Genomic DNA, 14,497 nt, shown 5'->3' on the forward strand with positions numbered 1-14,497 from the left:
CTAACAAGCCACTCCTCTACTCCTAACTTCCTTAGGGACCACTATATAACAGCAAGGAACTCTGTCGAAAGCTTACTCCAGGTCAATGAAGGCTAAGTATAATGGCTTACTTTTGGCCAAGTACTTTTCCTGCAGCTGTCTCACTAGAAAGATGGTATTTGTGGTACTCTTCCCAGGCACAAAACCAAACTGCATCTCATATAGTTTAATTCTATTTCTTATCAGTTGAGCTATAACCCTCTCAGTAACTTTCATGACTTGGTCTAGCAGTTTAATACCTCTGTAATTGTTTCTATCTAAGGCATCACCTTTACCCTTATAGCAGCTAACTATAATGCTACTATACCAGTTGTTGGGGAAAGTGCTTTCCTGAATAACCTGATAAACTATACAGGTGATTAAGCTGTATCCTACGCCACTGGAAATTTTAATCATCTCAGAAGCGATTCCTGATGGCCCAGGGGCTTTCCCTATCTTCATGTCCTTAATTGCCTTATCTATTATGCTGCTATCAACTGTGATGGCTGGTCCCTCAACTGGTTTGATATTTGGTAACGGGTGTGCAAAATGGACGTTGAGCAGTCCTAGTGTAAACTAAGCTTACACACCATATAGCTAGTTTGGGCACAGAAGGAAAGCTGTGGTATTTAATAATGATTATTATTCTTATCATTAAGATATTAATACTAAATTAATGTACATCTAAATTTTTTTAATCGATAAAATTATCTCGTAAGCATTTTGCAACAGGAGTATGGCTGAAATTGAAGTGAAATAAAAATTACACGTGGCCTTAGCAACTAGATATTGAAAGAAATGGGAGAATCCTAGATTCATTGACTAATTCATATATGAATAATAACAAAAATTTAGCTGTTGATTCAAGAAAGAGTGAACTAGCGAGTTGTTAATTCAAGAGCATCAGCAAGGAAAAGGAATATATGTGAGTCTTTGTGTCTGTGTTTGTCTGCCCACCATCACTTGACAACCGGTGTTGGTGTGTTTATATCTCTGTAGCTTAGTGGTTTGGCAAATGAAACTGATGGGCTTTAAAATTAAGTCTTAGGGTTGATTTGTTCTACTAAAACCCTTAAAGGCAGTGTCCCAGCATGGCTGCTGTTCAATTACTGAAACAAGTAAAAGGTAAAAGATGGAATATATATATGTATATATATATATATACACACACACACTAGTGCAGTCACACTATCTTTAAGATAGCATGTTTTACATTGGTTTGATATCATTGTATCATATATTCCTGTAGTGTATGCGCATAAGTATGCATGTAGTAAGAATGGTGGCAAGACGTACACGACTGAAGCGCTAACATCAATAATGGAAAATGTAGGGCTACAAGATGAAGTGCAGTTATATTAAGAGAGTGTATGTTTATAAAGCAATAAAAAATTACTGCTGGCTGGTGTTAGGAAGGGCACCCAGCTGTAAAAACCCTGCCAAAATGGACAGACCAGTCTAGTTGCAGGCTCCTGCCTGGCCAACTCCTGTCAAACCGCCCAACCCATGCCAGGATGGAAGGCAGACGTTAAATGATGATAATGATGATATATATTGCAATGCATTTAAAATACAGTTAATATCCATTACTAAACACAATATCATCATAAATACTGTTATCCTATTTATTTTTATGTATAGTGAAAAATTGAACCCATTACATTTTCAGTATTATTCCCCTTTGATGCAAACTGAACAAAAGAAGTATATTCTTTGTATATATATAACATGCAGTTGTACAATTAGTTACATACAAAATGAAAGTCATACAAAGCCAACTGATATGTAGATATATAATAGCAACATAGTATTATGTTAAAGCAATGAGCATTTGTACACAAATTTGCCCCAACAATTTAATTTCTTCTTAACTTCAGATAAATGCATACTTTTTTATGAATTTCCTATCATCATTATCATTTAACGTCTGTTGCCATGCTGACATGTGTTGGACAGTTTGACCAGTGCTAGTAAACTGAGGGGTTGCACCACACTCCAGTCTGATTTCACATGGTTTCTATGGCTGGATGCCCTTCCTAATGCCAACCACTCCAAGAGTGTAGCAGGTGCATTTACATGCCAATTGCATGATACCAGTATATACCACGACTATGATTTCACTTGGCTTGATGGGTCTTCTCAAACATAGCATATTGTCAACGGTCTTGGTCATTTGTCATTGCCTTCATGAGGCCCAACACTTCAGAGTTGTTTTTTATGTGCAACTGGCGCAGGTGCCAGTTACTCGACACTGGCATCGGCCACATTATCTCCATGAGGCCTGACGCTTGGCTGGTGCTTTTTACATACCACCAGCATGGGTGCTAGTTGCCTCTGTGAGGCCCAATGCTTGAAAGTGCTTTTTATGTGACACTGGCATAGTTGCCAGTTATGCGACACCGGCATCAGTCACATTGCCACCGTGAGGCCCAATGTTCGAAAGGTGATTTTTATGTGCCAGTTACATGACACTGGCATCGGCCACGACTACGATTTCACTTAGCTTGATGGGCTTTCTCGAGCAGAGAATATCACCAAAGGTCTCAGTCACTGCCTCTGGGAGGCCCAACGTTCGAAGATCATGCTTCACTACCTCATCTCATGTCTTCCTGGGTCTACCTCTTCCACATGTTCCCTCCATAGTTAGAGATCTACACTTATTTACACAGCTGTCCTTGTCCATATGTATCACATGACCATAACAGTGCAATCACCTCTCTTGATTCTACATCTGATGCCTCTTGTGTCCAACTTTTCTCCCAAGATGTTTACACACTGTTGTACTTGCAATTTGATATCATACATTCAACAAAGTATGCTAGTTTCATTTCTTTCAAGCCTATGCATGTCCTCAGTGGTCACAGCTCATGTTTCACTGCCGTGTAGCACAGCTGTTCACACACAGGCATCATACAATCTGCCTTTCACTCTGAGGGAGAGGCCCTTTGTTGCCAACAGAGATAGGAGCTCTTTAAACTACTTATTCTTGCAGCTATGCTCTCAGAGCATCCACCTCCACTACTAACTTGGTCACCTAGATAATGGAAGCTATCAACTACTTCTAGCTTACCCCACCTAGCATTTGAGGGAGTCTATTTTCTGTACACTTTAAGAGTTTATTGTACCTGTGCACCATCCACATACAAAAATTATTTTCCCAGTTAACCTTCCTCTGATATTACTGCATCTCTTATGTGTTCATAGCCGACACTGGGTACATCTTATGGAATTTTCACCTACACCTTTCCTACAGATTGAGCAGGGCCATCTACCTGAGGGGATTTGTGATTTGTCTGCTTTCCTACTTAATAAGACTTTGGTTTTTGCTCGGTTAATTCTAAGGCCCTTTGATTCTAGACCTTGCTTCCACACCTAGAACTTCTTCTCTAGTTCTGGTAGTGATTCAGCTATAAGGACAAAGTCATCAGCATAGTGGAGCTCTCAGGGACTGAGGACTGATCCTTGTACTCTGAATTCATTGCTACTTGTTGCCAACCCTCACCTTACTGACAGCAACCCTGTACATGGCTTGTACAGCGCTCACCAACCACTCATCTATCCCTAGTTTCTGCATAAACCACCAGATAAAGGAGCGGGGGACCATGTCAAAAGCTTTCTCCATGTCAACAAATGCCAAGTACAGAGGTTTGTCTTTGGCTAGGTACTTCTCTTGCAGCTGCCTTACCAGAAATATTGCATCAGTGGTCCTTCTCTCCAGCCCAAAAACAAACTGCATCTCATCTTGACTAACCCTGTCTCTAATTAGTTGGGCTATAATCTCTCTGTGACTTTCATCACCTGATCCAACAATTTGATACCTCTGTAATTTTTTCTATCTAAGGTGTCACCTTTACCTTTGACTAAGGTGCTGCTACACCAGTCATTGGGTTTGACTCCTTTGTGTACAAACTGATTAACTATATGAGTGACTAGGCCATAACCCACACCGCCAGATATTTTAAATATCTCAGCAATTATTTCAGATGGGCTAGGGGCTCTTCCTGCCTTCATATCCTTCATGGCTTTGTCTACCATGCTACTGTCTATTTGGATTGCTGGTCCTTCTGTTGGATCCACACTAGGCAAACTCTCCGTCTCCTACGAGTTCTCTACTTTGAAGAGCCTATCATAGTGGTACTTCCAAGCCTCCTTCTTTGCAGGGTCACTAACTACCAGTGATCCATCATCCATGCAAACACATTTCTCTCCTACCACATCACAAGTTTCTCTGACACTTTGTCTTACTATCTGGAACACTTCGGGCCTCTGGTCCTCACGACGCAGAACATTGGCAAACTTCCTCTTCTCTGCTTCTCTCTTGGCTAAATACACCTGTTTTCTAGCCTCCCTCCTAGCTACTTGATATAGTTCCCTGCTAACGCCAGTCTTCCAGGCCTGTTTCTTTGCTCTAATGACCTTGTCTACAGTGTCACTCCACTCCCATCTCACTCTAGTTCTGGTTTGGACTTTGCACCAGCTGCAGATTTGGTTTGTGGCTCTCAGCAAGCTGTCCTGCAAGAATTCCCAGTTGCCCTCTATTTCACAAGTCTGTAGTTCCTCCTCCTTCTTATCAAATTTCTCAAGATGTTCCTAAATATCTAACCATATAAAGGATCCTTAAGTTTCCAGATCTTTCTTTTTCAAATAGGTCTGCTTCTAGGCAGTCTTCTGGCCTGAAGTCTAAAGTCACTGATGACTTGTCTATGCTGGGACATACATTCTTCACCAGGGAAGATCTTTGTATTTACAAGTGACCATCTCGCTGTCTGGTGAGAATGAAATCAATCTGGCTAGCATGGTCACCCAATTGATAGGTAAGCAGGTGCCTGGCTGGCTTCCTGAAGTTGGTGTTGCAGATCATTAGGTTATTCATATCACAGAACTCCAATAGCCTTGTTCCCTTTTTGTTTTGGGAGCCTATTTCATGACTCCCATGTACTCCATGGAAGGGACCTGGCTGCTGCCCAACATGTCTATTGAAATCACCAGCCACAAAGATGAGAACCTTGTCATTTGTCTTTGAGGTAGCCTGCAAAAGGATATAAAAGTGGTCTTTCTGTTCATTCGGCAGCCCTGCCTGGTGGGGGAATAGGCAGAGATAATTGTTGCTGTACTATTCTACAAGACTAGCCTGAGCTTAAGTACTCTATCACACACTCTGACTAAACACTAAAATTGAAACACTAAAATTAATGGATAAACACTAAAATTGAAATTCTTAATGCATCTTACCTGTTTGATTTGTTACTAAATTATCCCAGATGTCAACTGCCAACAATTTTGCCATTTTTCAAGATGAGGTACATTAATTTGAATTAATTAAAATACAAGTATAATTGGTACAAAATTTTATTCTTTCTCTATATTTCATTCAAACATTTTCATTGAAAATAAAGTACAAAACTCTTTTACTAGTCAATATATCATTAGCTATGTACTTTTACACAATTTAATGAATATATTTATATAGGCGCAGGAGTGGCTGTGTGGTAAGTAGCTTGCTTACCAACCACATGGTTCAGGTTCATTCCCACTGCGTGGCACCTTGGGCAAGTGTCTTCTACTATGGCCTCGGGCCGACCAAAGCCTTGTGAGTGGATTTGGTAGACGGAAACTGAAAGAAGCCCGTCGTATATATGTATATATATGTTTGTGTGTCTGTTTGTTCCCCTAGCATCGCTTGACAACCGATGGTGGTGTGTTTACATCCCCGCAACTTAGCAGTTTGGCAAAATGAGACCGATAGAATAAGTACTAGGCTTACAAAGAATAGGTCCTGGGGTCGATTTGCTCATCTAAAAGGCGGTGCTCCAGCATAGCTGCAGTCAAATGACTAAAACGAGTAAAAGAGTATAACAGAATGCATCTAATAAAAAAAGCTCATTAAAAGGTGAGGCAAAGATGAATACAGGTGTGTAACATACTGAAAATTAATATGTATTTCTTACATATATTTTTAATAAAATGAAAAGGACATATGATAGTATTACTATCAAACAACAAAATATAGTTATGCCATATTTCAATTGTGAAACTGTCCAAAACACACTTTGCACAAGGGCACTTTGCAAAACGAACACATATACGAGGTCTTGACCTGTTATCCTTTTGCAGTGATCACTGTCTGCAAACTTTTTTCCTTCCATTTATTTTTTCCATTTTATGGAAGTCACTATTTTGCTTTTCTCCCAGTTCTGTGCTTCCTGGAAGAAAAGCCATCACATAACTGAGATGCAATGTCAACCCGAAATTTCAAATGGTTGTAGTACTTTGTTGGCTGAGGTTCCTTGTTGCCTTTTGCATAAACAATATCTGAATTAACTATATTTAGACATAATGCCCGAGATATATGGATCACCATACCTTATATGGGGATTCCAGAGTTCCACAGGAAGCTGCTTGATGCCAAACATAATGTTTAGAGTTAAAAAGGCTCACATTTCCACAGTATTAGTTGGCTGCCATAGTGGATTGGGTCTCCTACAAATAGAAATTATACGTTGAGCGTTTTTTTTTTCATTCACGATTTCAAAAAGAAAATTGTAAAAATATAAATAGATAGTCCAGTAGTTGAGCATTGAGAGGTAGACTGTATTTATAGACTAGTCTTTTCTGTGAAATCGGCAATTCTAGTTGATGTAGTAATCTTCAACCATGTTGCCATAATGTTTTCAATATCATTTTCATCACTTTCATTATCAAAATCTTCCTCGTCAGACAAAGATTCATTAATGTCAGTATGATTTATCTGAAGACAAATCACTGTTGTTTGCACTTATTTTTTGTACATCATCAAGAGTAAAACCTTTGAAGTCAGAATCACTACTTGCTGACACCATATCATTAAAAACTAAGATACACACTTCTCTTCAAATGTTGAAAAAAAACAAGAAGTCTCAAATATTTCACTGTATTTTTACTTGAATAAAGGTAGGAAAGGCTTTCTCGCATAATCTCAAGCTACAAGAATTCAATAATGTGATTTTTAAATTTTTTAGTGATTTCAGGGAAATCAGATCTGGCCGGATTTGGCCGATTCAAACACATAAAGGAGAATAATTTTCGGCCGGTTCTGGCTGGTCTAAACACTAAAGGGTTAGATAAACAATAAACAGCTGATTGGTTATATCAGTAGAGAGAGAGGGGAGTAGGTGGTTTGTTAATTGACTAATATGATTATATCTGAATTTATTGTGAAAAATTTATTTGGGCAAATAGGGAGAGGAGTTGCAGAAAATTTATGCGAGTTGGCTTTGTTTCCTCATAACCTTGTGAAAAATAGGTACTTTTCAATTCAAATTTCAACATATACCTATCAGAGTGTGTAGATTATGATTATATTGAAATTTAATATCAAAATAAAAATTGGAGGGATAGCACACATACATGCTGACACATTCTTTTCTTTTTTTTTTTTATGAGAAATTTATTTCGAAACAAATTCTGATATAATTGGAATCTACACTATCTGAAGCATATTTGTTGAAAATTTCATTAAAACACATCCATTTTTTTGCAAGTTACGAGGAAATGAAGTTGGTGAGGCACATGTGTAACTATGATGCTGCTAACTTTGACAGGTCACTGTACATCATTGTGCAGGCATGCATTACCAGAAGTCCTTAGCAAGCATATATTATTTTAAATATATAATGTGTGTTGGTGTTAGGAAGGGCATCCAGCTGTAAAAACACTGCCAGATCAGATTGGAGCCTGGTGCAGCCTCCTGGTTTCCCAGACCCCAGTCGAACTGTCCAACCCATGCCAGCATGGAAAGCAGACGTTAAATGATGATGATGAACTTCAATCTTGCTTGCTTCCTTGCACTTTTACACAGCCAAATTAGCGCAGAATAAAGGTCCTCCTAAACGGAATAGAATCAGACAACTGGTTCTTGAGATACTAGGGGTTTTGTGGGTATAAATACCCAAAACGATGCAATGTGGAAAATATGCCAAAAATAACTTTACTTTGAAAGGGAAGAAAATCTAACCTTTTGATTAGACGCATTATGACTAACATGCCAAAAAAAAAAAAGAAAAAAAATTAATTATTTTTACAATAAATGTTTGTATTTTCACTTTTGCTAAACACAGTATTTTTATCATTTAGAAATATCTTTAAATGAACGTGATTTCAAAAATGTCTCAACCAAAATTATGCAATGGTACAACTTATGAAGAACTGCATTGAAGAAAACATTCTCACTGGCTGTGGTAAAGGCAACACTGTCTTCATTCCTCGCATACCAGTTATACCATTCAATATCTCATTCCAATTAAAACAGTTACAATTTCCTATCCGAGTTTCTTTTGCCGTGAGCATTAATAAAAGTCAGGGCCAAACACTAAAAGTTGCTGGATTGCAACTTGAACAACCATGCTTTTTACATGGCCAACTTTATGTAGGAGCATCATGTATGGGAGCAAAAGTAAATCTTTCTGTTTATGCACCCCAAAATAAAACAAAAACATTGTTTATGAAGAAATATTCACTCTTAATGCAACACAAATACTTCAATAACTTAATTTCCCATTACTATCATTACATTCAAGAATGACTAAATTACCTATTTCAGTGAACTGTATTATATAATTGCCATTACTGTATTGATAAATATAATAAAAAAATAAAACTCGCTATTGTCTTATAATAAACAAAGAGAAGTTCATCTCTTTTCTACTTCAATTATTATATGAGACCAACACTTTCAAGAGAGATCAGCGAGCTGAACTATTTGTGGAGCAGCTTTTGAAACTTTGTGAAGGGAGAGTTCCAATTGTTGAAGAACAGTTTCTTACACTCCATGCTTATATAGAATTCAACTGATTCCGTTGATGATTTGATCTCTGAAATCTTTCCTAACCTTCTTCATAATTACAATATAGATTACATCGGTGACAGCTATCCTGGCTCCAAAAAAATGTTCCTCTACATATCATTAATAATATGCTATTGAATAAACTTCCAGAGGTCTGCACTTATAACTCAATTGACAGTGTTTATGATCAGGATAGTGTCAAGTACCTCATCGAATTCAACTCACTACAACCACCAGGTACAGCTCTTCATTGTCTTCAGTTGAAAAAAGGGACACCTATTATGCTATTAGATATTTTGTCATAACCAAAATTATGCAATGGTACCAGATGAGTTGTGCACAAACTTCATTGACCCAAACATTCTCACTGTTTGTAGTAAAGGTTTACCCTGAAATAAAACAAAAAAAAACATTGTTCATAAAGAAATATTCACTCTTAATGCAACACGAATACTGCAATAACTTCATTTCCCATTACTATCATTACATTCAAGAATGAGTAAATTACTTATTTCAATGAACTGTATTATATCATTACCATTACTGTTTAGATAAATGAAATAACACATACAACTCACTTATTATTGTTGTATCATAAACAAGCACAAGTTCATGTTGGATATTGATCTTTCCTCTACTTCAATTATGACATGGTTTTCTCTTCTAAAAATACACACATATAGGAGGAGTAAATTATACATATAATAATACTTTCAATGTGGTTCCTGATAAACACTAAAAGTAATTACCCGATCAACAATGTATGTATGTGTGTGTGGTGTGTGTATGTATGTATGTATGTAAGTATGATCATCCTCATCATCTTAAATTCTACTTCTTGCATCAGTGGGTCAGACGAGATTAATTTGGGGCAGAATCTTCAATGGTTATCTGCCCTTTATGTTAACCCTCCCCACCCGTTTCCAAGCAAAATGAAAGTCCAATCCCCCCAGACTATTGTGCAATAAACAGCCTGGTTATGCTTAAACCAAGGGTTGGAATATATTCACTATTATTCGATTGTATTTTTAGTAAAGTTGACAAGTGAATTATCTCGTCAGATAAGAGTGCAATCACATTTTCCTGACATCTTGAAGGGAGACAGTCATTCAGTGACTATAGTATTGATTATTTCCCTTGTATTGCACATTGGTTATATAAGCAGGGATTTTTTTTTTTTATATTTTACTTGTTTCAGTCATTAGACTGCAGCCAAGCTGGGGCACTGCCTTGATGAATATTTAGTTGAATGAATCAACCCCAGTATTTATTTTAATTTTTTAAAGCCTGGTACTTAATCTGTTGGTCACTTTTTCTGAACCACTAAGTTACGGGTTGTCAAGCAGTGGTGATGGACAAACACAGACACAAACACGATGGGCCTCTTTCAGTTTCCATCTTTCAGATCCACTCACAACGGTTTGGTTGACCAAAGAGTATAGTAGAAAACACCCAAGATGCCACAGTGGGATTGAACCTGGAACCATGTGGTTGGGAAGCAAACTTCATACCACACAAATACATATCTTTTTATCAACTTGTTTCATTCATTAGACTGTGGCCATGGTGGGGTGCCACATTGAAAATCTTTCAATCACATGGATCAACCCAAGTACTTCTTTTAAAGCCTGGTACTTATTCTATCAATTATTTTTGCTGAACTGCTGTCATAAAGACACCAACACTCGTCAAGCGATGGTGAGGGACAAACATAAGACACAAAGAAACACACATACAACAGGCTTCTTTCAGTTACCATCAACCAAATTCACTCACAAAGCTTTGGTCAGCCTGAGGCTAAGTAGAAGAGTACTGCCCAAGGTGTCATGCTGTGGAACTGAACCTAGAGCCATGTGGTTGGGAAGCAACCTTCTTACCACACCGCTAAATCTACACCTATTGTTTCATTTTATCCTCTATCTTTAATTTGTTTTTTTGTTTTTTTCCAGATACCATGTAAACATGTATTTTGCTTTGATTGTGCAAAGAAGACAGAAAAGACTTGCCCAAGGTATGTACCCTCTCTAATCTAGAAGTTTACTGTTTTGACATCAGAGTAGTTGTGAGATGGTCAAGCACCAAACTAAATGCTTTACAGCAGTATTTCTTAATCATTTTTTTCCCATGGACCCCTTTGTTTCATACTTTACTCAGATAGACCCTCCACAGCCATTCAATATATTTATTAAAAAATTCTACTGTATCTTAATAATTATTATTAAAATTTGTATAAAAAAATTTTAATATTTTGTGCATTGTAGAAGTATAAGCAATTTATTGTAGATAAACTTCTTGACATTGTGAGTGCAAATTCATCATCATCATCATTTAACATCCAATTTTCTGCACTCACATGAGTTGGACAGAGCTTGTTGAAGCAGATTTTTTATGGCCAGATGCCCTTTGTGTCACCAACCCTCACCTGTTTCTAACTAGGGTAATATTCCCCATGGCCAAACATGTTTTCACAGAAGGTTAGAAATGAAGGACTTTGCTTGCATAATAACAGTCACACTTGTTTACAACTGCCATGTGATGTGAAGACAGCAACACACACACAATGTGCATTTCAGAGGTTTTGAGACTTTTTTTAGGAGGGGCAGTTATAACTATCCTAGATTATTCTAATTTCAGTATATCATTACTAGACATCCAATAAGCTGACCTGCCAACATTTGTTATTCAAGTTAAAGGAGACAGCTGTAACAGCACTTTTAACACGTCCTGCTAAGTATTGCTTGTCACAACTGATTAGTTTGCAGAATGCAGTTGAGATGTGAAGATAATTTAGAAGGTCACTATGCAATAAATTTTTGTGTTAAACTGGGCAAAAATGCTACAGAAACTTATGAAATGCTCCAAACTGCTTATAGATTAAATTTTTCATTAGCACTAGAGATTTAAGGATGGTAGAGAGGAGGTGAGAGATGATGAGAAGTGTGGGAGGGAGAGGGCCATCAGAGCTAGTGGAGAAAATACACAATTTTCTGGATGTCTATAAAGACAATAAGCAAACAGTTTAGAGTTGGTATGGCAACTGTGCACAATTATTCCTGGAGATCTGAACATGCGCAAAATTTGTGCAAAGTTTGTTCCTAGGATACCCTGAGATGGGCATTGAAACTGTCCCTCATCCTCTCTACAGTCCAGGCTTTGCTCCTTTTGACTTTTGGTTGCTTGCCAAACAGAAGGAGAACCTCAGGGGTAGATATTTTGAAGACATAGAGAAGATGAAGGAGGTTGTGACAAGGATCTTGGAGATCCTTTGGCGGACTTCCATGGGGGCCCTTATGAAGTGGCTGGTGCAATGAAGTCAGATGATCCTACTTTGAAGGAAAATAGGGTTTTCTCCTTCTTTGGAATTAAGAAATGTCTCTCCCAAAGAAGTCTTTAAACTTCTGGAATGCAGCTTGTAAATATATATATATATATATATATATATATATATATATATATATATATAGGGTCCCCCGATCCCTTATCTGGTGGTCAATGAGGAAACTTGGGATAGAAGAATGGTTAGTGAGAGCTGTGCGAGCCATGTACAGAGATGCTGCCAGTAAGGTGAGGGTTGGAAATGAGTACACCAATGAATTCCGGGTAGAGGTAGGGGTCCACCAAGGTTCCGTCCTCAGCCCCCTCTTATTTATCATAGTCCTCCAGGCAATCACAGAGGAGTTCAAGACAGGTTGCCCCTGGGAGCTCCTCTATGCTGATGACCTTGCCCTAATTGCGGAGTCACTATCAGAACTAGAGGAGAAGTTTCAGGTGTGGAAGGAAGGTCTAGAATTGAAGGGCCTTAGAGTCAACCTACCTAAAACCAAAATCCTAATAAGTAGGAAGGTAGATAAAACACAAACCCCTTCAGGTAGATGGCCCTGCTCAGTATGTAGAAAAGGAGTAGGTAGTAACTCTATAAGATGTACCCGGTGCAAGCTATGGACACATAAGAGGTGCAGCAACATCAAAGGCAGGTTAACTAGCAAGTTAGTTTTTGTTTGTGGCAGATGTTCAGGTGCAATAAAGACTGTAAACAAACAGGAAACAACTTCTATCTCATTCCAGGGTGAAAAACTAGAGGTAGTCGATAGCTTCCGCTATCTGGGCGACCAAGTTAGTAGTGGGGGTGGGTGCGCTGAAAGTGTAGCTGCTAGAATAAGAATAGCCTGGGCAAAGTTTAGAGAGCTCTTACCCCTGCTGGCGACAAAGGGACTCTCACTCAGAGTAAAAGGCAGACTGTATGACGCATGCGTACGAACAGCCATGCTACATGGCAGTGAAACATGGGCTGTAACTGCTGAGGACATACGTAAGCTCGCAAGGAATGAAGCCAGTATGCTCCGTTGGATGTGTAATGTCAATGTGAATACCCGTCAGAGTGTAAGTATCTTGAGAGAAAAGCTGAACATTAGAAGCATCAGTTGTGGCGTGCAAGAGAGACGATTGCACTGGTATGGACATGTGGTGAGAATGGAGGAGGATAGCTGCGTGAAAAAGTGCCACACCCTAACAGTTGAGGGAACCCGTGGAAGAGGTAGGCCCAGGAAGACCTGGGCTGAGGTGGTGAGGCAAGACCTTCGTACATTGGGCCTCACCGAGGCGATGACTACTGACCGAGACCTTTGGAAATGTGCTGTGCGTGAGAAGACCCGGCAAGCCAAGTAAGATCGTTGCCAGTGCCCCTGGACTGGTTCTTGTGCGGGTGGCACATGAGATGCACCATTTTGAGCGTGGCCGTTGCCAGTACCGCCTGACTGGCTCCTGTAGGATTTTCGAGCGAGATCGTTGCCAGTGCCCCTGGACTGGCTTGTGCGGGTGGCACATAAAAGACACCATTTCGAGCGTGGCCGTTTTAGTGCGGGTGACACGTAAAAGCACCCACTACACTCTCTGAGTGGTTGGCGTTAGGAAGGGCATCCAGCTGTAGAAACTCTGCCAAATCAGACTGGAGCCTGGTGTTGCCATCCGGTTTCACCAGTCCTCAGTCAAATCGTCCAACCCATGCTAGCATGGAAAGCGGACGTTAAACGATGATGATATATATATATAGGGTTGGCAAGAAAGTAATTTCGGTTTTTTAGTGTGAAATAAGTCATTTTTTTTTCATACAAAGAATGAACTTTAATCCATTATATATTTTACATTTTGTTCGATGACCTTTAGCCATCTTTCTGGCAACTTCATGATTCCACCCTCATAGAACTTGTCCCTATCAACCAAAAACTGAAGCAAGTGCAATTTCAGGTCATCATCACTATTGAAAGTTTTACCATTCAAAGAATTTTGCAAACTTCAAAATAAATGGTAATCTGATGGTGCAAGGTCAGGACTATGTGGTGGATGTGACATCACTTCCCAACCAAGCTCCAACAATTTTTCATGAGTTAGCAATAACGTGTGTGGTCTAGTGTTGTCATAGTGGAACACGATTTCTTTACGGTTTGGCAATTCTGGCTGTTTTTCTTTGGTTCTTTCCTCCAGTTTCATTAGTTGTTGACAGTAAACATCTGAATTGATCGTTTGCTTCCTTGGAAGCAGCTCAAAATACACAACACCTTTGTAATCCCACCAAATTGACAGCATGACCATTTTATGAGGCAATTCAGCTTTTGATGTGGTTTGTGCTGGTCCATAACGCTTGGACTATGATTGTTTTCA

At 38.8% G+C, this 14,497-nt stretch overlaps 1 protein-coding gene across 1 annotated transcript in view; it reads left to right on the top strand.

Annotated features, from left to right (window-relative positions):
* LOC149130333 (uncharacterized) overlaps window positions 1-14,497 on the top strand; it is a 65,698-nt gene that overhangs the window by 37,498 nt on the left and 13,703 nt on the right. Inside the window, exon 5 of the mRNA XM_089345171.1 lies at window positions 10,789-10,850. Coding sequence (XP_089201297.1) covers window positions 10,789-10,850 — 62 coding nt within the window. The remainder of the gene's footprint in view (window positions 1-10,788; window positions 10,851-14,497) is intronic.

This window comes from Octopus bimaculoides, chromosome 29, assembly GCF_046866305.1.
Source record: "Octopus bimaculoides isolate indiv1 chromosome 29, ASM4686630v1, whole genome shotgun sequence".
Lineage (NCBI taxonomy): Eukaryota > Metazoa > Mollusca > Cephalopoda > Octopoda > Octopodidae > Octopus > Octopus bimaculoides.